This window comes from Arachis hypogaea, chromosome 19 (assembly GCF_003086295.3).
Source record: "Arachis hypogaea cultivar Tifrunner chromosome 19, arahy.Tifrunner.gnm2.J5K5, whole genome shotgun sequence".
Lineage (NCBI taxonomy): Eukaryota > Viridiplantae > Streptophyta > Magnoliopsida > Fabales > Fabaceae > Arachis > Arachis hypogaea.
The window spans coordinates 125,330,572-125,356,988 of NC_092054.1; the positions used below are offsets into that span (position 1 = coordinate 125,330,572).

General features: G+C 38.8%; 1 protein-coding gene across 1 annotated transcript; it reads left to right on the forward strand.

Annotated features, from left to right (window-relative positions):
• The first annotated feature begins 24,611 nt into the window (after window positions 1–24,611).
• On the forward strand, window positions 24,612–25,962 carry LOC140182337 (protein MAIN-LIKE 2-like). Its single transcript, XM_072228502.1, has 5 exons — window positions 24,612–24,630; window positions 24,755–24,773; window positions 24,907–25,176; window positions 25,285–25,470; window positions 25,674–25,962. The coding sequence occupies exons 1-5, from the start codon at window positions 24,612–24,614 to the stop codon at window positions 25,960–25,962; spliced, it is 783 nt and encodes a 260-aa protein (XP_072084603.1).
• The last annotated feature ends 455 nt before the right edge of the window (window positions 25,963–26,417 follow it).

Below are 26,417 nucleotides of genomic sequence, written 5' to 3' on the forward strand. Positions count from 1 at the left end.
CAGAACTCGAAATGGCGTGCTTCCAATTGCGTTGGAAAGTAGACATCCAGGGCTTTTCAGAAATATATAATAGTCCATACTTTGCACAAGAATAGACGACGTAAACTGGCGTTCAACGCCAGTCCTCTGCCCAATTCTGGCGTCCAGCGCCAGAAAAGGATCAAAAGCTGGAGTTGAACGCCCAAACTGGCATAAAAACTGGCGTTCAACTCCACAAATGGCCTCTGCACGTGAATTGCTTAAGTCTCAGCCCCAACACACACCAAGTGGGCCCCAGCACACACCAAGTGGGCCCCAGAAGTGGATCTCTGCATCATCCATCATAGTTTATCCAATTTTTGTAAACCTAGGCTACTAGTTTAGTATTTAAACAACTTTTAGAGACTTATTTTGTATCTCATGACATTTTAGATCTAAACTTTGTATTTTCTGATGGCATGAGTCTCTAAACCCCATTGTTGGGGGTGAGGAGCTCTGCTGTGTCTCGATGAATTAATGCAAGTATCTCTGTTTTCCATTCAAACACGCTTGTTCCTATCTAAGATGTTCATTCGCGCTTAACTGTGATGGAGGTGATGATCTGTGACACTCATCACCTTCCTCAAATCATGAACGTGTGCCTGACAACCACCTCCGTTCTATATCCGATTGAATGAGTATCTCTTAGATTCCTTAATCAGAATCTCCGTTGTATAAGCTAGAACTGATGGCAGCATTCATGAGAATCCAGAAAGTCTAAACCTTGTCCGTGGTATTCCGAGTAGGATTCAAGGATTGAATGACTGTGATGAGCTTCAAACTCCTGAAGGCTGGGCGTTAGTGACAGATGCAAAAGGATAGTAAATCCTATTCCAACTGGATCGAGAACCAACCGGTGATTAGCCGTGCTGTGACAGAGCGCGTGAGCGTAGTTTTCACTGGAAGGATGGATGGTAGCCATTGACAACGGTGATCCACCAATACACAGCTTGCCATAGGAGGACGTGCGTGCGTGAACAAGAAGACAGAGGAAAGCAAAGATTCAGAAGACCAAGCATCTCCAAAACTCCAACATATTCTCCATTACTGCATAACAAGTAACCTTTAATCCATGCTCTATTGTTTATTTGCAATTCAACTGCTAAACATAATTGACTTCCTGACTAAGATTTACAAGATAATCATAGATTGCTTCAAACCAACAATCTCCGTGGGATTCGACCCTTACTCACGTGAGGTATTACTTGGACGACCCAGTGCACTTGCTGGTTAGTGGTACGCGTTGTGAAAAGTGTGATTCACAATTCGTGCACCAACAAACAACAAGGATAATCTCCGCAAGAGTTCTGAAAGAACTGCTGAATCTACAAGTAAACAAGGATGTATAATCGATGAAGAGTATTGGAAAGAAATTCAGTTTAACAACCTCAAGGATGACTCCTGAACCAGAGATAACTGATAGAGACACAAAAAGGATAAGCAAGGTAATAGTTTGGAACCAAATCAAGCTAAACCGAAGAAGTATGAGATTTACAGAAAAGAATATCTCAAACCCAAGACAAAACTCACAGAACTCGAACATGATAAAATACTTCCGAATACTCTGTTCGTTAAAAGAGCCAAAATCTTGCGGAAAAATCACTTCGCAATTTAAAAGAAAGTCAAGTAATAAACATTCTTTAAGAGAGTAACGAAAGCATAAACGTGGCTTCGCTCTAATTCAACTTCATGTTGAAGTAGATTATGCAGAGTTTTAAAAACAAAATGCACACAAGTTTGGCTAAGAGCCAAGAGCCAAAATATTTCCTCAAATATTTTAGAAAGATAGTTAGGTGCATAACTTAACCAAAAGTAATTCATAAAACTCGGAAGAAATCAAATGCTTGTGCAAAAATTTCCAAAGTCCATATTCAAACAAGCGTGTATAACATTCATAGCAAGGACAAAAGAGAAAATTGAGCTCTTTTTAGAAAAGAAATTTCGAGATAAAAATTTGCTTACAATTTGGTAAAGGAAATAAGTGGTGCGTTACAAACAAACCGGGTTCCACTAAACAAGGAAGCTTTTCAAAACTTCATTTAAAATAGTGCATGCCAACTTTAAATTAACTTCGTCAAAATTGAACAATGGTTTCAATCTAAATCAAGCAACATGAAATAGATTCCGTTTAGAATTTCTTACAAGAGAATTCAAAACTTTTTTTTTAAAGGTTCAAAACAAGACTCCAAAAGTGTTCTTGAAATTACCATCTCAGAAGAACATTCAAGAAGTTCAAGATGTATTAAAAGGAGTCAAGCCTTGCAAGAAAGGATCTTAAATTAAAGTAGTTCAAACAAGATTCACTAGGCATGAGTCATTAAACAAGCTTTCAAATTGATTCAAAAGAATACAAAAGTCATAGGAAAAGACAACTCAATCATTAGTAATTTCTCAAGGATAAATCTTTGACTAAAAACTCTTTGTAGAGATAATGAGAGATTAAACGATGACTAACTTGAAACGAATCAAACTGAATCATATAAGAATGATGTTCACCAGAGAAGAAAAAACAAGATCAATGGTAATGTTCACAAGATGTAAAAGATTAGTTAAAAACAGAATCACGTATGACATTCATAGAGATGGAAGGTTTAATAGAGAATTTAGTCCGTTCATAGGAAGAAAGCTATGAGTCCAACAGTTTCAAAGGAACAACAATTGCACAAACCATGTGGTATGCTAAATCAAACTCAAATCAAAATAAATTAAGTAAAGTTTATCAAACGAAACTCAACCGGGATAAAAGTGAAAAATCCTTTCCTTCCAAAATTTTGAAAAATATCCCAAATATATAATCAATTGAAGATGTGCATTGGAACTATAGTAAAATTACTAGAAAGTCAAATTGTAATTTAAGGTAAATGCAGTTCCATAAACCAGTAAAAGCACAGGCGAGGTATTAAAAATAAATAGTTGTTAAACTGTATAAGAAATCTTCAAAGTTCGTATATAGATAAGTATGTATCTAATCAACAGCAATTTTTATAAAATCTCAAAATTGGCTGTAATCACTGTCAAATAAGAGAAAAACTGAATCAACAATTTCTCAAAGAATGGACTCAGAACCCAAAGTTAAAAAGCACAGCGCATTAAGACAAGTTCAAAGCTATATCAAAGAACACCTGAATCAAGAAGAACTCAAACAAAGGAAGATAGACGCAACAAGGATTCCAAACAAGCATATGCAATTAAGATCAAAACAACAATGCATATGAATGGAGGGATAGAGTTGAAAAATCAAACTACTTTTCAAAAGGATTAGCAAACAAGAACTTCAAATTAGGATATGAAAGAACAGGTCGACTTGAACGGAAATCAAGACACACAACTGAATAACCTCGAGAAATAGTTTCCAACGTTCCCAAAACCCGCGGTTTCGCTTTGCTCAAAACTTGTGGATCATCTATGATAACCCATTAGTGCTCTCATATACATAATTCACTAGTGTTAAGCCGGCCAAACTTAATACCAAGAATTATGCAATGCAAGACTAACGGCATTAATCAATAGATCGTCATGTGCATAAAGCTCTAATTCTCGTCATTTGACAAGACCTATTACATGACAAACATTCAGAGTATGCAATTGAAGCATAGTCAGTCCATTCCTCAGGCTCTACAGGAAGAACTGCTTTGATACCACAAATGTAACACCCTAACTATCAAAATGTCACGCTTCCGGCTGCGGCCCTCTGATAGCTCGAGTATTACCATGACTCTTATAATATTTAAGACTAAAATATGAGCCTGTTTAAAACTTAAAACCGCATAACCTTTCGATAACTCTTTTTTTTTTGTGAAAACCTAAACATACATGTACATGCAAAATCAGATACAACTTTAAGATATATATATATATATATACACACACTAATTTACAAATATACATATCATAATTTTCTATCCCTCTTACAAACATAATAAAGATAAAGGCGAGGGAAAATAATAGCTACGGTAATACAAAAGGACCGAATAAACAGAAAATAAACATAACTCTCCTGAAGCTTCGTCTTCCATATCCTGAAAAGGAATAACCTGTAGGGGAGTGAGAACGTCGTCCTCGCTTGTTCTCACTATAGGATTACAGAAATTGCTATAACAAGATACGTAAAGATAAAATCATTCTTAGAGTTCAGTGATCATTGCTCGTCTTATGAGTCCTTCCAAAAACCATAGGTTCACATTCGAAATCCAAAAAATTCCTTTTTGAAAACTTGCTAAATTTCTCAAATATTCTAAAACAAAACCTTTTTCCTTTCTTAAAGAAAATGTCTGAAAAGTTTTTCCTAGACCGCAACCATGAAAGCAGTCACCTACGCGGTATAAATGATCATCCCGTTCCAAGCATAGGTTCATTAAGTCTATACTGAACCGATCAGATACTTTATACAGAACTAGGACTCAATATACCAATCACGGCCTCAAGCCCATCCAATCCAACACGGCCCCCGGCCCAAACAGCTCAATCAGCAACCAACTCATCACAAACCAATCAATTCAAACACAATCACAATTAATGTGGTTCAAGCACAATCAAGAGCAATTACAACAAGTATAACAGTTAGCAGTTAACATAAGTATTCACATAGGCAAACCAAATACAATATGCACACCCAAACAATATCACATAGATGCAAATGATGAATGCCTGTCCTACTGGCTGTGATATCACATTGTCGGTTCAATTGCCAACCCGACACATTCCCATGGGAATGTTGCCCTTCGGTCATGTATAAATGGGAACCCTCTGGGATAACGTGCCCGCCACACGGTCCAGGATGTTAGTTCCTGCACACTCCTGTGATCCAAAAGGATGTGAGCGGGATACTTTGCCTCCGACCTCACATCTACACGTAAGCGGGATTAACCACCGTCCTTACACGGGCGCCGCAACCTCGACAAGCGGGATTAACCACCGTCCTTGCCAGGTGCAAGCGACTTATCAACAATCTTGTCAATTATCAAATCTCTCAGCATAAGCGGGACGAACCCGGCCCTTATGCCTACCAAACAATAACTCATCAATCTTGATGATATCCACAATCAATCAGGCTCAATACCTTATTTCAAAATCATTCTTGGCCCATTTACTTTTAAATAACAAACGTAGTCAAATCACAGCTAGCCAAGAATCACTTTTCAAAACAGAGCCACTTTCCACATCTTTCCAACACTTCCAAAATTCTCAAAACCATGCCAAGTTCAAAATCTCTTTGAAAGACTCAATCATTCATTTCTAAATCAAGATTTGGTTGTAAGATTCCTCAGCAGAGTCCCGAGACTTCAGGGGAGAATAACCTAACTCATTTCTTAAATTCCTTGAAAACCTCCGAAACTTTAACTTCTTGAGTTGAATAAATAGAATAGGGTTTAAACCCAAAACCAAATCGTGTTTCCAATTATGCCGAACCAATTTCAAGACCAACCAAACTTAAGCCAAAACCAATTTCAGTTTCATTCTTAAATATGTTTCCAAGGGCTCGGGAAGTGTTTCAATTTTGATAAATCAAAGTTCCAGAAAATACTTCAAGCTCTTCCTAAATGTCGTAAAGTGAAATAGATTAATTGAAAACCAGGTTTATTTTAAATCCATTAAAACCCCTCCAAAATCTGTTTATGTAAATCAAATTCCAAAACATAAAAAAATTTCATATTTAAATTGATTTTTAAGGCATAACTCCTTTCTTAATAATTACATAAAAAATATAGAGATTTTCCTAATAAGACAAGTTCAAACATAATTTATTTCTCAAACATTTAAGTCAAGCATAATTTATTCTTTTCCAAAATAACAATTCAATCAAAATCTCAGATTTTCTAGAAATTTCGGCAGCATCTCCCCTAAAACTTGGACTTTGCCACCCTTTCCGGGTCCCAACAAAACCAATCATCAACTCTTTCTAACAGGTTCAAGACCAAATCAGTTTCCAATAAAACAAAACTCAACTTTCAAATTATCAAAAATCATTCAAATCAACCAATCCAGAAATCTCTAATTTATCAAAATCATACATTGTTACAATCAAACAGGCAACCATATTCATTCAAGATAAAACCAGACAATTCATAAGACTCACATAACCACCAAAAATACATTTTGTACAGCATATCTATTTATAACAATTTCTAATTTAAATAAAACTAGTTTGTACAAAAGCCCCTAACTCAAAACGCATAACCATAACCCAAACGCGTCACAGAGTCCTTTTCGCCTCAACCCGAACTGACGGCAACCAAAACCTCAGCTCCCAGCCACTTTCGCAATAACCATAGCAACTCTAATCGCAACATATAACAACCGAAACTCAATCGTATAGCGATTAATGCCACAAACCTCAGCATATGATAACAGAACAGTAACTAAAGGGCTTTCAAATCGAAAACGCTCATCGAACGAAGAAGGAGCAGCTGAACCAAAATAGCGGCGATCTCTGAACCGGTTCGGCGGCAGCCCGGCAGCCACCTCAAGTAGCAGCGGCGACCGCACTCCGGCAATGGCGCCTGGAACCCACATACAGAGACGTTAAAGCTTCCAGAATCTTAAACGAATGAAGACCGAATTCAAAAACCCTTACCGGCGACGGCGGCGGGGTTTTCTGGCGGCCAGAGGTGCAACGGCCATGGCTGACGGCGATGCGAGCTCCATCAATGGCGGCTTGGACCACAGGAACCCAGGCAGCGGCGACGGCAACCACCGAATCGGCGCTCACGGCACGACAATGGCGGAAGAAGGTCCCCCTCCGCGCATCCCCCTCTCTCTGTGCGCGAGAATGCGAAGGTGGCCGCGCGGCTCCTCTGCAACAACGGCGGCCACTCCCTCGTTTGGCGCGGCGGCGGCCAGGGACTGGGTGCGGCTCTCTCCTTCGTGACCTCCTCTCTCTCGCCTGAGTTCTGACCCGCGATGGCGTCGTCTTCAACGGGCAGCAGTGGAGTTGGGAGAAGCTGCGGCGACAGCAGCTCTCGGTTCGTGGGTCACCAAGGACGGCGACGCGGCTCGAAGCCCCAGGGACGGCAGTGACAAGGCGCGACTTCGGCCCCTCTTCGGCGCCTCTTCTCTGTGACGGTGGTAGCAACGGAAATGGGTTCGACTGCGAGGCGTGGTGGCACGGAGGCGAGGCAGCAGACGTGATCGACCGTGGCGGCAGCAACTTCTTCCTCTGGCCGGCGCGCTTTCCTCCCTCTCTTAATCTGCAACTCAGCCTCTCTCTCTCTCTCTATTCTGTTCGTTCCTTTCTTCCATGGAAAGGGAAAAAGGAGAATCGTGTGCTGCTGCTGCTGCTTTGGGGGGAAAAGGGATGAAAGGGGTAAGGGTCTGCTGCTGTGGCTGTGTGTGTGTGTGTGGGGGGGGTGAAGGGAACCGGGTCGGGTACGGGTCACTGGGTTAGGGTTTCTCTTTTTGAAAATTGGGATCAGGGACATTTTAGTAATTTCACTTAAAAATAGGGATAATATAGTAATTAGAAATAAATTCTAAATCAACAAAATTAATGTATAGAAATACTATTTGCTCCTCAATTTTTACAAATTATTTTCCATAAAATGTCCCAACCAAATAATTAGAAGTAATATATTTAATTTTCTTCATTTTCCAAAATAGCAGTACTAATATTTAAAATATTAATCATTCAATCCAAATCCTATAAAATTCTTATTATTTCATAACTAACAACTTTATAATTCAAATATAGAAAATAATTGTAAAATTGGATAATAACCATAACTTATCTCAAATTCAATAAATCAAAACTTGCCTTAATTATCTTTAATAAAATAATTTCTGAAATTAAGGCTATAAATAACTATATGATTTGAGACTTGATCATAAAAAGACTTTTCAAAGGTTCTGGGTCTTACAGGCGACCACCCCACGGAAGGCGATGAAGCAAGAGACAACCCCACGAGTTGCTTCTGCCGCCGGCGACGAGACAGATGAACCACGAGATGCCAGTGACTGAGACGAGACTCGAGTGAGACTGGGAGGCAGAATCGAGTAGAGACAACCACGGACGACGAGCAGTAACCAACACGCATAGCTCGAGCACTCACTGGCGGAGGGAGACGCGAGCAGCCGAGCACAGAGGAGAACGGCGAGATGCGAGCACCCGACGTGGAGGATTCGGCGAGAGGCCCGAGAGCACGAAGACGGAAGTTCTTGAGTGCGATGGACGGCGGCAGCAGTCTCTCATCCAATAGACGGCGACAACTATTGGTGGAGGCTAGTGTTTGCTTCTTTGGTGGAGGCTAGGGTTTCCTGAAGGAAGGAGTTGGAGAAGGGGGAATGGGGGATAATGCGTGCAACTTTTTCCCTTTCAAGGAAGGAAACGAGGTCGTTTTCTATAAACCGGCCGGGTTCCGGTCAGGTCCGACCTGCCGATAACCGGCCGGTTCAGCGATTCTTGAACAGTTTTTTATTTTGTGATTTTGCACACTGGACTAGACCGTTTTCTTTGCCGGTTCCCGATTGAACCGGTTCAACCGGCCGGTCCGTTCCAATTTTCAGAACATTGGAAAAAAGTAATGTGCGGTTCAAGTAAAACTTTTTTTAAATCTGAAAACCTATTTTTTGTGTTTTTTTCAGTTTTATAGCGCCATTAAACTTTTTTTTTAAAAATAATTAATGAAATTAATGATATAATGTATAAGTAATTTTTAATAGTTTCTTATAAAATTATTTATTTGTATATATTTAAAAAATAATAATACATTTTGTATTTATCACATTTAAAAGACAATAAAAGAGGATAACTTTAAAAAAGTGTTGTTATTAACAAAAATAATATATTAAAATTTTAAAATACAAATTTGAATGACTTTTTTCTATTAAAAAAATAACTTAAATACATTAATAAATTATAATTTATATATAATATAGGTAAGGGTATTAATGTAATTTTATTTTGGTATAGTTTTTTTTTTTATTTTTCTTTTCATTCAAACAAAAGAAAAATTTTCTTATATTTTCTTTTCATTCATTTTCTCTTCATCCAAACAACAACAAAAAAAGTAACTTTTCCATCCATTTTCTTTCCTCTCATTTTCTTTCCTTCTATTTTCTTTCCTCTTATTTTCCACTTTGCATCCAAACAATGCCAAATCAGAATTTGTAGCCAAATCAAAAACTTTTTAAAAAAACCGTTCGGTTCAACCTATTTATCGGTTCAACCGGTTTTCTATGATTTTTTGCAAGCAGGTTTATATGGTCAACCGAACCGGTCTGATGATCGGTTCTCAATTAACCCAGTTAAATTGACCGGTCCGGTTTGGTTTTCAGAACACTGACAAATCCTTGATCCCTTATTTCTGCCGCACTCATTATTGCTTAATATATTAATATCTCTACAGTACACTTTTTAATGTCAAAATAATTGCCAAAGGAAAAGCTGACAAAAACAAAACAAAACGAAACACACTGTACGTGCATTGCACAATTCCCGAAATGGATAAATTCTATGCAGCATAATATCTGTAAAACCAAAAACAGATTCTAATCATTCAACACTTTTTAATTTTAATATGAAGACAAGAATGGGGTAGGACCACGTTATGGAGAACATGCGTGCTTTACCTGCATCTGGTGTCAGGGGCGAAGTAATCGAACGGTGCGAAGGGATGTTGCGTTATTGGACGATCCGATTTGAAGGTGACAAAACGGACAGTCCGAGTTGTGCCTTCCCCGCCACGTGTCATGCATGCATAGCTTGCCGCAACGGTGCCCCTTAAACCCAACATACCCCCATGCTGCACCCACACCTACCCTCCGAAGTTGTAAAACCCGGTTAATTAATGGCTAATTAATCCATAAATGAGAATTTATTCTAGAAAAGCCAAAAATGTTATTTTTATGGCTTAATATGATAGAGGAGATTGGGACGAGAATTTCGGTACTAATTTTATAGAAATCGGACCAAGATTGGACCGAACGGGCCAAACCGGTCCAACCGGACCCAAAGTGGGCCCTTGGCCCAACTAAACTAAATCAAAACCCTAGTTTTCAGCACTCTCTCTCCTCATTTGTTACACACACACGCTGAAATGGAGGCCATGGAGGGAAGAACACTCTCTCAAGTTCTCTCCCTTGGTTGATCTTCAAACCACCATAACTTTTGATCTAGAGCTCCGATTGCTGCACCATTTGTGGCCACGCGTTCACCGTGGAGATCTCTACAAAACCCATACAATTAATCTTGAGGTAAGCCATGTTTTTCTCTTCGAATTTCCAGCCTTGATTTCGAGTTTCATGAGCAAAAATATTGAGATTTTGGGTTCTTTGATGTTATAGGACCCAACTCTCTTGAAGGAGAAGGTTAATCTTGTCTCCTTGGACCTTGGGTGTGGTAAGATTCTCAACCCTAGTGTAATTTGTTGTTCTATGATGTTTGGGTATTGAGATGTTATGTATGGGTATGATGATTGTGGCTTAGGTTGTGTATATGTGAATATTGGAGCTTGATTGGTGATTTTGGAAAGCTTGGGAGAGGGTTTGGTGTGATAAAATCTGTTCTTGGAGGTGTTGATACCTTGAGAGCTTGTGGACAAGTGGTTTGGAAGTGCTCCGGTTGAGCTTGGGAAATCGGCTAAGGTATGGTTTCAGTTTCCCGTATCTAATATGTAATGTGGTAGGAAATACTTAGGCTAGAGGCCCTAAGATAGGCATTGAATTCTTGATGTTTTTGAATGGTTGAGATATATGATGTGATCATATATGTGATTATGAATAATGATGTCTTGATTGTGTGTATATGAGAAATGCATGTTGTGATATATGCTTGATGGATGATTGAGGTTGAGTTGATGGGTGATACCATGTTGATTATGTATAATGATGGTTGATTGGAAATGGTATCATTGGAAATTGGGGTGAGGGAGGATGTATGACATGATATTGTGTTTGTCCTTTAGCCATTTGATTGAGAAGTGTTAAAAGGGTTGGATGGTGATTTTGGAAAATTTGGTAAAATGTCAATGTGTGAGTTGAGGATGGCTTGATGTTGATTTTGGTACATTTTGATTGATTTCAAAGAAAAGGGATGAAATTGGCATGTTTTGATTGATTTTGAAAAGAGTTGAAAGTGGCTTGTTTTGAAAATGGCACTTTATGGTTTTGTATGAAAACACGGTTTTTGGGCATACTTTGACGAGACATAACATGGACTACAGATCTCTGATTTATACCAAATCTGTTTAGAAATGAAATTGGACCCGGGATGTCCATGCCGTTCGAAGAACGGGTGAAAAACAATTTAAAATGAGAAAGTTATGTCCGTCGGAAGATTGGGGGTCGAATCTGTAAATTCTGCAGCTTTTAACTTAGAAAATTTTTTAGCAGAATGACCCCCCGCGTGTAGGCGCACTTGGCGCATACGCACCGTTCTTCGAGAAAGCACCATCCACGCGTGCGCATGGTGTGCGCGGGCGCGTCGGTGTGCTACACCAAATGCCCAACCATTTTCCCGAGAGTTATGCCAGAGTTGTGCCAGATTTGTGCCTGGGGCGCAAGAGCACCCACGCGTACGCGTGGCTGACGCTTGCGCGTCATTTTTCTAATTTTCAATCCGCACGTTCGTGCGTATGACGCTTGCGCATCGATGAGTTTTAAGGCCATCCACGCGTGCGCGTGGAGTGCGCATACGCGTGGCCTTGTTTTCATCCCAAAGTTGATTTTTGAGTTTTAAAAGCCAAATTTCATACTTCTAAGCCTCCGATCTCACCACTTATGTCTTCAATCATTATGATATGCCTAGCATGAGAAAAAGGGCTAGTGAATGTGGTAACTTGCGAGTGAAGCAAGGGGAAAAATAAATGATCATTGAGGATCAAAGATGATTATGTGAGATGTGGAGGATGGCGGTGGAAGTGCTTGTTGTGCCATGGGCCGAAGGGCCGTAATTGTTAATGAATTGGCTGGTTATGGATTTAACCGTGAGCCGGATGGCTAGATTATTGCCGTGTTACGGCGGAGCCATGATTATGGCTAAGTATAAATGCATATATGCTGTTGAATGAATTGTGAATGTTTGCACTTCCACCATCGGAGATGAGGGTTTCCCTGGGAGGAAGCAGTGGCTAGCCACCACGTGCTCCAGGTTGAGACTCGAAGCTCTTTTGACCCTATGTCGTAAGTGTGGCCGGGCACTGTGAAAGGCCCGGATGAGCTCGCCCCCGTAAATATTCACCAGTGAGGGTGATGGATATGGATCATGATTATGATCAAGTTTATGATGAGTATAACTCGAGTTGGGGATGCGCGACAGAGGGACAGTCCAATGGTTAGCTACCAGGACTTGTCGGGTTGGCTCTATAACCGACAGATGATATCATCAGCCACTAGGGACAGGCATGCATCACAAGCATACTACATGAATTGTTTGAGATTGCCTATTTGACTGTATATTACTTGCTAATTGTCTAAATGCCTTATTTGTTCCTATTTGTAAATCTTCTGTCTGATATAACTGTGTTTGCTATATTATACTCCTGCTGGTGGTTGGGAGGTCTGAAGGAAGTGGAAAGGGAAGTATTAGTTAGACTGAAGGATCTTTAGTCAGTTGCCACTTACGGTTTAGTTTGTCTATAAGCTTTGATATTATCTGGAGGAAGTTCTAGGATTGTCTTCGGCTTTCCTCTATTATTATGTATTATATATGTGGAAGCTGTTACCGTGCTGGGGACCTCTGGTTCTCACCCATGCGGATTTTGTGGTTTTCAGATGCAGGACGCGAGGCTTCTCGTTAAGGCATGCTGGAGACTTCCAGATTAGCGAAGATATTTGTTCTCGGGGCTCTGTTTTGGTTTATATGTTTTGCATAGATACTTTTATCTCCATTAAATAATACAAACCGTGATGACTCCTTCTAGAGGGAATTTTGGAGATTAGATTTCTGTATTTGTGTCCCTTTGGGTTTCCTTTGGGGTTTTCCTTATTTTATTATATGTATATATTGCTATGTTCGGACCGGTTATCTTCGCAGCCGGATTTTGAGTCTTAATATTCCCATTTTTGATACTCTTTATATATTTATGATCTTGCGCTAGCTTATCCTTTGCTCGTTACGTTATCGATCGGAGTGTTGTGCGTTCGAGTTACGGTTTTTGTTACCCCCTTTTTTACAAAGGCTCCTAGTTATAATCAATTATTCATACTACTATACATACTAAATTTTTGTTTTAGAGGTCGTAATACCTTGCCATCTCTAAATTATGACTTAAGCATAAGACTCTGTATGATAGAGTGTTACAGAAGTCACTTTCACCTTCATCCCACCCAGCAGCCATTCTCTCTTCTTCTTCTTCGTTTATCAGCTTCTTCTTCCTCTACATCTATAAAAAAAAATTAAAATGCCAAAGAAAAAAAAATCTAGAGATGTTGATCGTCCTGAATTTCATATTGTACAATATCTCTGTCATCCTGATTATGTAAGTTTATTTTTTAAGTTTTTTATATTTCAAAGTTATAATTATTATTGTTAGAAATTTAATTATTATTATTGTTGTTAGAAATTGAATTTAGGAATATAGACAGAATTATTATTATTATTATTATTATTATTATTATTATTATTATTATTATTATTATTATTATTATTATTATTATTATTATTCATAGAAATTTAGGAATAAATGTTTAAATAATAGTTAGAAATATATATATATATATATATATATATATATATATATATATGTTTATAATAGTTAGAGAACATTTTAATGAATGATAATATTTAAGTTAGACTAATATGATAAATTAGTAAAAAATATATTTTTAGAATTTTTTGTACTAATTTTAGAAATTATAATTTTAGACATGATAAGAATTTTTTGTAACAATAAATAAACTAAACTAAATCGGTGTATAATTTTTTGTAATAATGTTGAGAATTTTGATTAATAATTCGGTTTTGTTAAATATAATAGATTTCTTTTTTGGTAATAATTATTTGTTTATTGTTAGCTTTTTAATTGACATAAATATGTTATTGTACATGAGGTTTTAATATTAAAGTGGAACATTATTAGTTAAATAAGAATTAAAATTATTGATAAACCCCTATTTTATGATTTATCTTGTGCTCAATTAAGTGTTTTTATCAATTCTTCACCCACTTATTCATAAGATTTGCATGGTTTTTATAATTCCTTCCTTATTCCATGATATATGTGAAAACATGTTTCCTATGCTTTAAAAATATTAATTTTAATTATCCTTTATTACCATTCGATGTCGTGATCTGTGTGTAAAGTGATTTTAGAATTCATAGGGCCGGAATGGCTTAGAGGACAGAAAGAAAACACGCAAAAATTGAAGGAATACACAAAATGGAGTTTTGAAGAAAATGGAAGCGACGCGCACGCATGGACGACGCGGACGCGTGCCTAGGCGCAGAGCACAAACGACGCGAACGCGTGATTGACGCGTACGCGTGACAAAGAAAAACTCCAAATGATGCGCACGCTGACCCACGCGCACGCGTGACGGACGCTACGTGCAGAAAGTTGCAGAAGTCGCCCCCAGTGATTTCCGGGCCCTTTTTTGGCCAAAATCCAAGCCCAGAAACACAAAATAGAGGCTGGAGAATAAGGGAATCAATTCATTCATTCATCATTCAATTGGAGAAAGACAATTTGAGGTTTTAGATGTAGTTTTAGAGAGAGAGATGTTCTCTCCTCTCTCTTAAGTTTTAGAATTAGGATTTCTCTTAGTTTATGGTTATTTCTTCATTCCAGGTTCAATGTTCCTATACTTTAGTTTCTCTTCTACTTTTATTCATTCTATTACTTTAGTTGATTACTTGATGTTGCCAATTTGGTTTATGAATTCCTATGTTTAATTTGATTTTCTTATTTAATACACATTGAGGTATTTCAGATTTAAGATTGCTTTGTTCTATTTATGATATAAATAATTTGGATTTTTCTCCTTTTGGCATCCGGTTGAGTAATTGGTGACACGTGAGTTGTCAAACTCAGCTGTTGATTGAAAATTCGAATTCGCTGATTAATTTGGATCCATCTAAAGCTAGTCTTTCGACAGGAGTTGACTAGGACTTGAGGAATCAAGTTGATTAGTCCACTTGACTTTCCTTTATTTAGTAAGGGTTAACTAAGTGGGAGCAGTAACAATTTTCATTACACCTGATAAGGACAACTAGGATGGGATTTCCAGTTCTCATACCTTGCCAAGAGTTTTTCTACTTATTAATTTACTTCCTTGCCAATTTATTTTCTTGTTCCTTATTTCAAAAAATCCAAAAACGTACCTTTTTCCATAACCAATAATAATTCATACTACCCTACAATTCCTTGAGAGATGACCCGAGGTTTAAATACTTCGGTTATAAATTTTATTGGGTTTTGTTACTTGTGTCAACCAAACTTTTGTACGAAAGGATTTTCTGTTGGTTTAGAAACTATACTTACAACGAGAACTTATTTGTTAATTCTTTACTGACAGGAAATCCGTTCGTCAAAAATGGCGCCGTTACCGGGGAGTTGCAATTGTGTGCCTTATTATTGGTTATTGTAAATATTTTATTTTGCTTGTTTATTTCTTTTTATTCTTGTTTTTAATTTTTATTAGTTACTATGAGTTCTCACCCCCGTCGCTTTGAGTTTGGTTCTAATGTTATTGAAAGGAATGGGAGCTATAACAGGAACATGCATCAAGGTCAAAACAATCACGGATGGAAAGAGTCACGAGGATCTGATCAACCCTTTCGGCAACAACACTTTCCAAGATACCATGGACAACGACCATTCTACAATGCATGCCAAGACAATAGTTATGGTGGACCCCCTCGTGACAAACCACCTCCACATAATTACTATGTCCAAGAACCATTCCGAGGTGCGTACCAAGATGATAGATATGGTGGACCCCCTTGTAGTTACCAACAAGCCCCATCATATGCCAATAAACCACCTCCTCAACATAGCTTCGAACCACCATACTCACAAGCCATCTACAACCATTCACCTCCATATGACCTTAACCTCTACCCACCCCAATTCCAATCCACTTACTCCCAAGAACCACCACTTCCATATGTACCATGTCCATATCCGTTGACCCAAGAATCACAGGATTGTCTTAAGGAAACCGTGGATAAATTTCATGCAACCCTTCATCAATTGGAGCAAGCGATTAATCGATTAGCCCCCAGTACGAAGGAGACACTAGAAGCTCCAGTGGACAGTAAAGAACATGACTTCGTACTGGAACAAGTAGAGGGAGCTACAATTATCGAAGAAGAATAATTGGTTGAAGACTTAGGAGACGCTGAACCTCCATGGGAATCAAGAATTGTGGAAAATTCTGCCCAGAAATTTGCAGTTGATGCTAAGGAGGATAGGGCACAACCCCCAAGGCATGTATCTTCTGAAGAACTGGACGGAACAGATCAAGAAGCAATTTTCCTTGGTAATGATGACCTCGCAGTCACAATTGAAGTCTTTGAGCTAGAAGAATCTTCCCCGAGTGAATATGAAGATGATGTAGAGGTAGACTTTTCTCAACCTCCAACTTATGACTTGAGTGATGAGGAAGACATTGAAAACTTTGATCAAGACGTGGTTGCAGTCGAAGAGGTTTGTCAGGAAATGGAAGAATTCACAGAGGAGTACAAGGAAGTGGAGCTTGCAGAACCACCGGAAACACCTCTCCCAAGGCCATTACCACCTAATACAAACTTCAAGTGGGTAAAATCCTTAGCCTTTATCTTTACCTTTCCACTTGAATATGGTTTGCTTGAAACTGGTGGCCAGCTTAGAGCTCTTTGCGGCTTTAAGAGTAAGCGGGAGATGGTTAGTAATAGAAGTTGGAATCCAAAGTTCAATATGGTTCCACGCTCCAAATGGAAGTGCAAGGATTGGTATAGAGCTCGATTGAATGAATTTCGGAAGAAGTTTGGGTATCTCAATGAAAATTCAGGTTGTGTACCACCCGGGTTGAATAATGAAGATAGAAGTGAAGACGGTTTCAAAAGTAAGGTTTGGAATCCTGGAATCTATCCTGACAATCAATACTCCTGGAGCCTGAAACCCTGCGTTAACTTGCTCAAAGGCTTTACGTGCCTAGTATGGGACCCCGGAGGCTATTGGAATTGCAAACGTTGGTGGAGATTCCTAGATGAGTTCAAGCACAAGCCACCATAACAGGAAGCTCTTCAAATATCAAACTTAAGGACTTTAACTAAAATTGCTTGGTGGGAGACAACCCACCATGGTATGATCATTCCTTTTCAAATTTTAATTTTATTTTGTTCTGTTTGTTTTTAGTTGCATTTTATTTTATTTTTCCTAGTAGCATTCATAATATCAGCATCCGCATTTGCATTTCGCATTCTGCATTTTCTATTAAAAAAAAAACCACACCACGCGTGCGCATGGGCCACGCGTGGGCGTCGATTCCAAATCGGCGTATCAATCCAACGCCCAGAAAGTTGGACTGGAATCGTGCGGCTGGTATGCGTCATATTTATTTACGTGTTACGCATAAATTGGGCCACGCGTACGTGTCAACGACGCGTATGAGTCATTTTCATTAACACACACCACGTGTAAGCGTGAGCGACGCGTATGCGTCGCGTGAAAATTTTGTCCCCTAATTGAAACAGAGAGTTACGCCAAAACGATGCTGGATTTGTGCGTTTAGCACAAATTCTAGTCGACGCGTACGCGTGCTCCACGCGTACGCGTCATTTCCCTTATCCACCATTCACGTCAATGACGCTTTTGCGTCGTTATTCTTCCGCCTCAGCCACGCTTTCCAGTGATCCACGCATCCGCGTGGATTTGAATTCACTTAACCCCCCGACGCGGAAACCCTAATCCTAGCGTCGCCCCTCCCCCCTGAACCCCTCAACGCTTCCTCTCCCTCCTCTCCTCCCACCAACCACCCAGCCATCACCGCCACCCAAACCACCGCGCCACCACCGTCGCCACCCCTCGCCGTACCGCCCTCACCCCCCTCTTTCCCTCCTCTTCTTCCTCTTCTTCCCCCTACCCCCTCCTCCTCCACTGACCCTGCCCCATCGCCGAACCAGACCCTGCCACCGCACCCTCTCGCCGGCCACCACCACCCCAACGCCACACTCCTCCTCGCACCCCCTCCCCCTTTCACCCCCTCTCCCCTGCCTCCACCGCAGCCGAACCAGACCGCCGCTACCACCGTGAACCACCCAATGCCGGCGTGCCACCCACCAGCACCACCACACCACCGCCCTCTCTCTTTATTCAATTTTGTTACTACGCGCACTAGGTTCCACTGCACTCCGATTCCTTTCCCCTTTCAGTTAGTTAGTTTGCATATTTTTCAAATTCTGTTCAAATTAGGATAGTTAGAGATGCATGTTCGTAGTGGATTTTAGGTGGTTAGGTAGCTAGGATGTGATTAGTGGATTTAGGTCTGATAATTGCACCGTTCTTGCTGCTTGCTTTATCTGTTTCGCAATTTTTGTGCTGTTGATGCTGTTCATATGCTGTTCATTATTGTTTAATGCTGATTTGACATTATTCAACCTGAATTGCATTTCCTGCCGCAGATTGAGTTTGTTTATTCTGAATTCATGTGACTTGCTATTTGTTATTCTTTTCTGCACTACTTTTAAACATCATATGAACTAAATTTATGCTGGTGTTGATTTTCTGGGAACAACCAATTTATAGCCGGAATGCTGCCTGATTTTTCCGAAATTTTTTTTACTTAACTCCCATTCATAACTTGGCTTTGGTACTTTTGAATTCTACAATAATTGGTTTAAACCAGGCCAATTCATGGATGAATGGGCTAGCATTTCTACTCATTCTGGTTCCCTTCTTAGTCAAATCGCATTATTGATGATTTTATTCATTTTACACTTCTTTTATTTATATGATTAATCATCATTACTCTGCATTCTCTGCTTGAATGTGAGTTGCTTGTTCTTCAAGTTTGTGCAATTTTTGTTAATTAGGAACTCTAACACCATGCCACTCACTTTAACTTCACTTTTTAACTCTTAACTGCATTAACTTTCTAACTGCTCTCTTAGTTTTCAACTAACTACTTTTATCCCATTTTAAGGCATGATTGTTGTTGTTCCTGATAAACAAGCATTCCGCATATCATAGAACTTGGATTGTGATTTTTATTTCAATTCTTTGACTTTTAGCTTGCATACAGTCCAAAATTCTACATCTATCTAACTCACTTCATGCTTATATTGCTATTTTATTCCTCTTTGGTCCATTTATGCTTATATTGCTGAAATCCTATTTGCTTACCTGTTTTCCTGCTTTAGTTTAATAAACTGTATCCTGGAACTTTTGCTTTTCAGGATGTCTGACCCAAAGGGCAAAGGAAAAGCCAAAACAGGCACAGGCAAAAGGAAAAGAGGAGAGTCCTCTATGGCTATCCTGGATATCCTCCATGATGATTCCTAGCGGGAGAAGAATTTTACTCCGCAGGAAAAGGCTGATCAGTTAGTGCCTGCAACTGACCCAGTCAAGTTTGCAAACCGATACTGTGAACTGAAGTATCCAGTTTTTGCAACTTCAAGGAACCTATATCTAGAAAAGACCCTCCAAATTCCAGCCGAATTACTAGAGTACACCACAGACCAAATCAAACAAAGAGGCTGGTACTTTCTGGAGAGGAACTTGACTAAGGTAAATGCATCCTGGGTTAGAGAATTTTACTGTAACTACTTTAAAACGACCCTGGATGCCGTGCAGCTCAGAGGCAAATAAATTCTAGTTACTGAGGAGGCAATTGAAGATATCCTCCAAGTCCAGCCCAAATCTGATCAGCCAGATGGTTACCAGAAGGCTGAAGAGGATATGAGATTTATGCGTTTTGATTGGGACGCAGTGAAGCGCACTATAGCTCTCGATCCTACTGTCCCATGGGTCATGAGTAAATCAACAGTGACACCAAAAGGCATCAAAATTATTTATATGAATGATGAGGCTCGGCTATGGCAGCAAATTCTTAGCAATTATGTGATGCCGAGCACTCACGAGATTGAGGTGCCAGCTGTCATGATTACCCTTATCTGGTGCGTGATGGAGGGCAAGGACCTGTACCTTTCCAGATTTATCTGGTATTCCATATCTAGGGTCCATGTCCGAGGCACTCTGCCCTTCTCCTACTTGATTACTCAGCTGTGCCGCCGAGCTGAGGTACCCTGGGAGCTTGCGGATGAGAAGCCACCTGCCGTCGACTGCAAGAAGATTATCCCACATGGCAGGAAGTTCCAGGCTCTGGGCTACAGACCGCCCTTTCTCACTGCCTCCGCTGATGCAGCCACATCTTCTGCTGCTCCTTCAGCACCTGTTGCACCAGCCACCACCACAACACCTTCACCTGCTCCCGAGCCCATTTACCACCTTGTGCACCACCTCTTTGAGCGACTCGACCAGATGGAGCGCCACAACCAGCGGCGATATGAGAGGTCTGAGCATCGCAGTAAGCGACGCTATGAGTATTTAAAGTTGATGATTCGATCGGGCCACCATGACATCCCCTCCGAGCTTGACACACCATCAAAGCCATCTGAGGAGGAGGCAGATGACCATGAGGAGGATGATCGAGCAGTGGCTGAGCAGGCAGGACCCAAGCAGGCTGCGCCACATCATGAAGAGCACCAACAGATACAGCCAGCCGATCCACATGTCCCTTTATAGACAGAGTCCCCGCTTCAGCAGGCAGATCCCCAGCCACCCATACAGACTGCAGCACCTCAGGCCACCATTGAGACACCAGCAGAGCACCCTTCTAGAGATGCCACTTCTTCACACCCTGCTTGATTGAGCATCGGGGACGATGCTATTATTTAAGTGTGGGGAGGTCACCATCTCCAACGAATTCTATTTTGGTGAACTACTTTCAGACTCTTTATCCTATTTTATTTCTTTCTCTGTATTTTTATTTTATTTTATTTTATTTTCCTTTTTCAGTACTTGCACATTTTCTTTTGCTGTATTTCTGTTTATTTCGACATTATTATATTTTGCATTTTGGGCTGTATATATATCTTAGATATTTAGCTTAATTTGCATTCTTAGCTTATTAGTTGTGATATAGAAAATATGGATTATTTAGTTTAGTTTACCCTTTTAGCATATGAGAATTTGGTTTAAAAGAAAAGAGTAAACTAGAAATTTTAGTTTTTCTGAATCACAACAATCCACCCACCATATATATATAGCAATAAATGTTGGTAAATTGACAACATTTTTTTAAAGAAAATACCTATTTTTATAAGAGCCATTCAAAAATTCATATTGAGTTGAATGGAAACTCTTAATTTCTACTTGCATGATATACATAACTGATATATGGTTTTTGAGCCAAAGAACACACAACCCGTGAGTTTTTGAGCTTAATTGCATGGTTACATTATTTAACCATAGTTTTCATTCCTGTGTGTTTCGCCCTTCTTCACTATAATTGCAAACTTTACTTTGTTTCATTCTATATGTCCAATATTTAATGTATTTACATTCATGCATATGATTGAGGCCATTACTTGTTCTTTGCTCACTTTTTTCAAAAATAAACCTACCCTTTTATGTCACCCTTGTTAGCCCCCTTGAGCCTTTTAACTCCCTTCTATTCTATAATCACATCACTAGCCTTAAGCAGAAAAACAAATTAAAAAAAAAATCCCAAATTGGATCTTTGGTTAGCTTAAGATAGAGATTGTGTAACAATTAAGTGTGGGGAACTGTGGGAACATGGGCTGATAGAAAAGGATTAAATGGATAAAATAATCAGAATTTGGGAGCATACTCATGCAAAACTTAAATAATTAAAAGAATCCATGTGCATTGATAATGTTATGTTTTCTAAAAAAAAATTTTCTAAGTAAATAAATAAATAAGGGGACAAAATTACCCCAATAATAAGTTTAGTAAAAAGATCAATGCACATAGGATAAAATTAAAAATAATTTGATGCATGAGTATGTGAACAAGGAAGTGGGAAAATCATGGGAAGCTAGGCATAATTTTAAAATTATAGAAAGTATGTATATGTTAGGTGAGATCTTACACTAATTAAGGATTCAATTTATAGCTCACTTAACCTTATATATATGCCCTCACATTTACCTTAGCCCCATTACAACCTTGAAAAGACCTCATGATGTTTGCATGTATACATTGAATATTTGTTGATTGGTTAGATGAAGAACAAAGTTTTAGAAAGCATGACTAGAGAAGAATAGAGTGATTAAACCCCAAACACTGAGTGACTAGAGTGTATACACAAATCCAGTGAGGGTTCAATAGCTCAATTTCCATATATCCATATTTAATCATTGATTGTCTTGCAAGTTTGTGAACTCCTTTAATTAACTCAACTCAATTGTGAATGTATTTTAATATGATTTGGCCCTTAGTTATGCATATGTGATTCTTTGAAAATATGAATCAATTTAACCACATGTAAGCTCTATATATATAGGTGGATAATAATTAGAATTGCATGATTCATTTAGGTAGCTTGCATTTAGATAGATTGTATTGCATAAGATTCTACCATTCTACCTTCACTCTTTTCTCTTGGATTTAGCATGAGGACATGCTAATGTTTAAGTGTGGGGAGGTTGATAAACCCCTATTTTATGATTTATCTTGTGCTCAATTAAGTGTTTTTATCAATTCTTCACCCACTTATTCATAAGATTTGCATGGTTTTACAATTCCTTCCTTATTCCATGATATATGTGAAAACATGTTTCCTATGCCTTAAAAATATTAATTTTAATTATCCTTTATTACCATTCGATGCTGTGATCTGTGTGTTAAGTAATTTCAGGCTTCATAGGGTAGGAATGGCTTAGAGGACAGAAAAGAAACACGCAAAAATGGAAGGAACGCACAAAATAGAGTTTTGAAGAAAATGGCAGCGACGCGCACGCATGGATGACGTGGACGCGTGCCTAGGCGTAGAGCACAAATGACGCGAATGCGTGACTGACGCGTACGCGTGGCAAGGAAAAACTCCAAATGACGCGCACGCATGACCTACACGCACGCGTGACCCACGCACACGCGTGACGGACGCTACGTGCAGAAAATTGCAGAAGTCGCCCCCAGTGATTTCTGGGCCCTTTTTCAGCCCAAATCCAAGCCCAGAAACACAGAATAGAGGCTGGAGAATACGGAAATTAATTCATTCATTCATTATTCAATTGGAGAAAGACAATTTGAGGTTTTAGATGTAGTTTTAGAGAGAGAGAGGCTCTCTCCTCTCTCTTAGGTTTTAGAATTAGGATTTCTCTTAGTTTATGGTTATTTCTTCATTCCAAGTTCAATGTTCCTATACTTTAGTTTCTCTTCTACTTTTATTCATTCTATTACTTTAGTTGATTACTTGATGTTGTGAATTTGGTTTATGAATTCCTATGTTTAATTTGATTTTCTTATTTAATACACATTGAGGTATTTCAGATTTAAGATTGCTTTGTTCTATTTATGATATAAAAAATTTGGATTTTTCTCCTTTTGGCATCCGGTTGAGTAATTGGTGACACGTGAGTTGTCAAACTCAGCTGTTGATTGAAAATTGGAATTTGCTGATTAATTTGGATCCCTCTAAAGCTAGTCTTTCCATAGGAGTTGACTAGGACTTGAGGAATCAAGTTGATTAGTCCACTTGACTTTCCTTTATTTAATTAGTAAGGGTTAACTAAGTGGGAGTAATAACAATTTTTCACACCTGATAAGGATAACTAGGATGGGATTTCCAGTTCTCATACCTTGCCAAGAGTTTTTCTAGTTATTAATTTACTTCCTTGCCAATTTATTTTCTTGTTCCTTATTTCAAAAAACCCAAAAATGTACCTTTTTTCGTAACCAATAATAATTCATACTACCCTGCAATTCCTTGAGAGACGACCCGGGGTTTAAATACTTCGGTTATAAATTTTATTGGGTTTTGTTACTTGTGACAACCAAACTTTTGTACGAAAAGATTCTCTGTTGGTTTAGAAACTATACTTACAACGAGAACTTATTTGTTAATTCTTTACTGACAGGAAATCCGTTCGTCAATTATCTATTAGTTATTATTAGGGTAAAGTATATTTTTTGTCCTTGAAGTTTGGAAAAAATTTTAAAAATACCCCTAAGTTTTATTTTGTTTCAATTTTGTCCCAAAAGTTTTCGATTTGCATCAAATATACTTTCGACGGCTAAATTTTCAAAAAAACTAAGACCAATCTAACAATAATGCATGAAAATTATGCTTGATTTGCTTGTATTGAGGGTTGTTCTTGTGAAATTGTTGCTGAATTGGTCTTAAATTTTTTGAAAAATTAGCCGTCGGTGGTATATTTGATACAAATCGAAAACTTTTGGGATAAAATTGAAACAAAATAAAACTTAGGAGTATTTTTGAAACTTTTGTCAAACTTCAGGGACAAAAGATATACTTTACCTGTTATTATTACTATTCGGGAGTTTAGTAAATTAGATTTAGTAAAATTATTTGTTTTAATTGGATTTAGTAAAATTATCTATGATAGTTGTGTGATTTCAATTAATATGTGTTGTTTAGTTAATTGTGAAAATTTTTTAATAATAAGAGTTAATTAATTGGTAGGTTAGTCATATATGGTAATTACTAAATTTGGTAATTAACAAAAAGTTTAGCATGAGTTTAATGAATTAGTTTCTCTAGTTAGAAAATTATTATTTTTTAGTAGTAAATTAGTACTTGTTAATGATTTGACTAATAATTTGCTATGTTTTTGTAGAGTTCACTGATGTTGACATGTGATCATCCAGTCCCTCCAGATCGGTACAATGATAGGGTGGAGGGGCATTTACGGTTGACTGGTTTTTATCATGTTTCCCAGATTGGAATAGTTCAATGTTAGAAAGTACTGATAAATGCTCTGGTCGAAAGGTGGCACCCAGACACACATACCTTTCACCTTCCAGTTGGTGAATGTGCTGTGACACTGGAAGATGTGGCTGTTATTCTTGGTCTTCTGACGGACGGCCTTCCAGTTATAGGGATGACTATGAGTAGTTTTAAAGCTTTAGAGGCGGAGTGTTTGCACCAATTTGGGGTGTCACCGAGAAAGTCGGACTATAGAGGAAGTTGCATAAAACTGACATGGCTTCGAGATCTAAAAGAACGTTTACAGTTGACTAATGAAAATAACATGCAGAGGTACGTGAAGTGTCACATTATGTTGTTATTCGATATGATCTTGTTTGGAGACAAGTATGGGGCATTTGTGCACTGGAAGTTTCTGCCTTTGCTTCGTGATTTTGGCAGTATCAGACAGTACAGTTGGGGATCGGCATGCCTAGCAAACTTGTACAGGGCATTATGTAGGGCATCTCATTTTGACTGTAAGGAAATCGATGATCTACTAACACTTCTGCTCAATTGGGCTTGGATCCGCCTACCATATCTAGCGCCGGTTCCTAGGGAATCCTGCAGTTTTTCGCTTGCAAACAGGTAACCTTATCTTACATTTACATCATATCTTCATATTTAGAATCCAATTGCGTTAATGAAATAAGTCATATTAGGTGGCGTAACTGGGAGTGTGGAGACCGATGCTATAGATATCTTACGCTTGCTCACTTTAAGAAGGCCTTAGATGATCTTCAGGAAGGCCATGTGTGTTTTCATTAAAGAAGTATTTGTTTCGGGTTTAGTGTTATTATTATTTGGATTGTAATCATATGTTTCCTTTATTTTCCCCAATTTGTGTGGGTTGCTTATGCTGTTGATCATGTTGATCCGGACATAATTCCTGCAGACATCTATATGCACTCGGTTGTGTCGAGCGTGACGGTGTTGTTGGTGTCTTTTGAATGCATTGAGTGGCATGCAACCGATAGGTTTAGGCGACAGTTCGGTTTTGTTAAGGGAGTTTCTCATCAGGAACAGAATCTAGACAAGGCACACGGAGAAGTCCTAATTGGTCCTAAGAATCATAACTAGGCCACAGCCACGACTCATTCATTTTGGGGAATGCAGTGGATAAACAGGTATAGTCACGTTTTTACTGAACTTCCCATGCCTCCACAACATCCCTTAGATATTTACATGTACTGATACCGTACAAAATATGGCAACCACTTGAACTTGTCGGATCTTGTGGTTCAAGAGAATGATGAAAGTAATCAGGTTATGGATGATGACAATCAAGAGCAGGAGCCACAGTCACCGCCACCTCCACCTCCACAAGAACAATCTCAGTCCTCAAGCCAATACGTACCTCAAACACAGTTTACCCTTTCATACCCAATACATCAGCAGTATTGGAGTACACCACAGTTTGACTCAGGAGACAGAGCTTCTTTTAGCCAGTTGCTTGGATTCATGGTTGCAGATGCAGGCAAGCACAATATGGCCATCAGCCTGATTTCATGGTGGTAGGTATTCCTTGGACGCGA

Excerpts from the sequence above, each read along its gene's own strand:
- LOC140182337 (XM_072228502.1), top strand. Across the intron at positions 25,177-25,284 it reads AATGAAAATAACATGCAGAG|TATCAGACAGTACAGTTGGG; the intron begins GTACGTGAAGTG and ends TGATTTTGGCAG. Across the intron at positions 25,471-25,673 it reads AGTTTTTCGCTTGCAAACAG|TGTTATTATTATTTGGATTG; the intron begins GTAACCTTATCT and ends TTTCGGGTTTAG.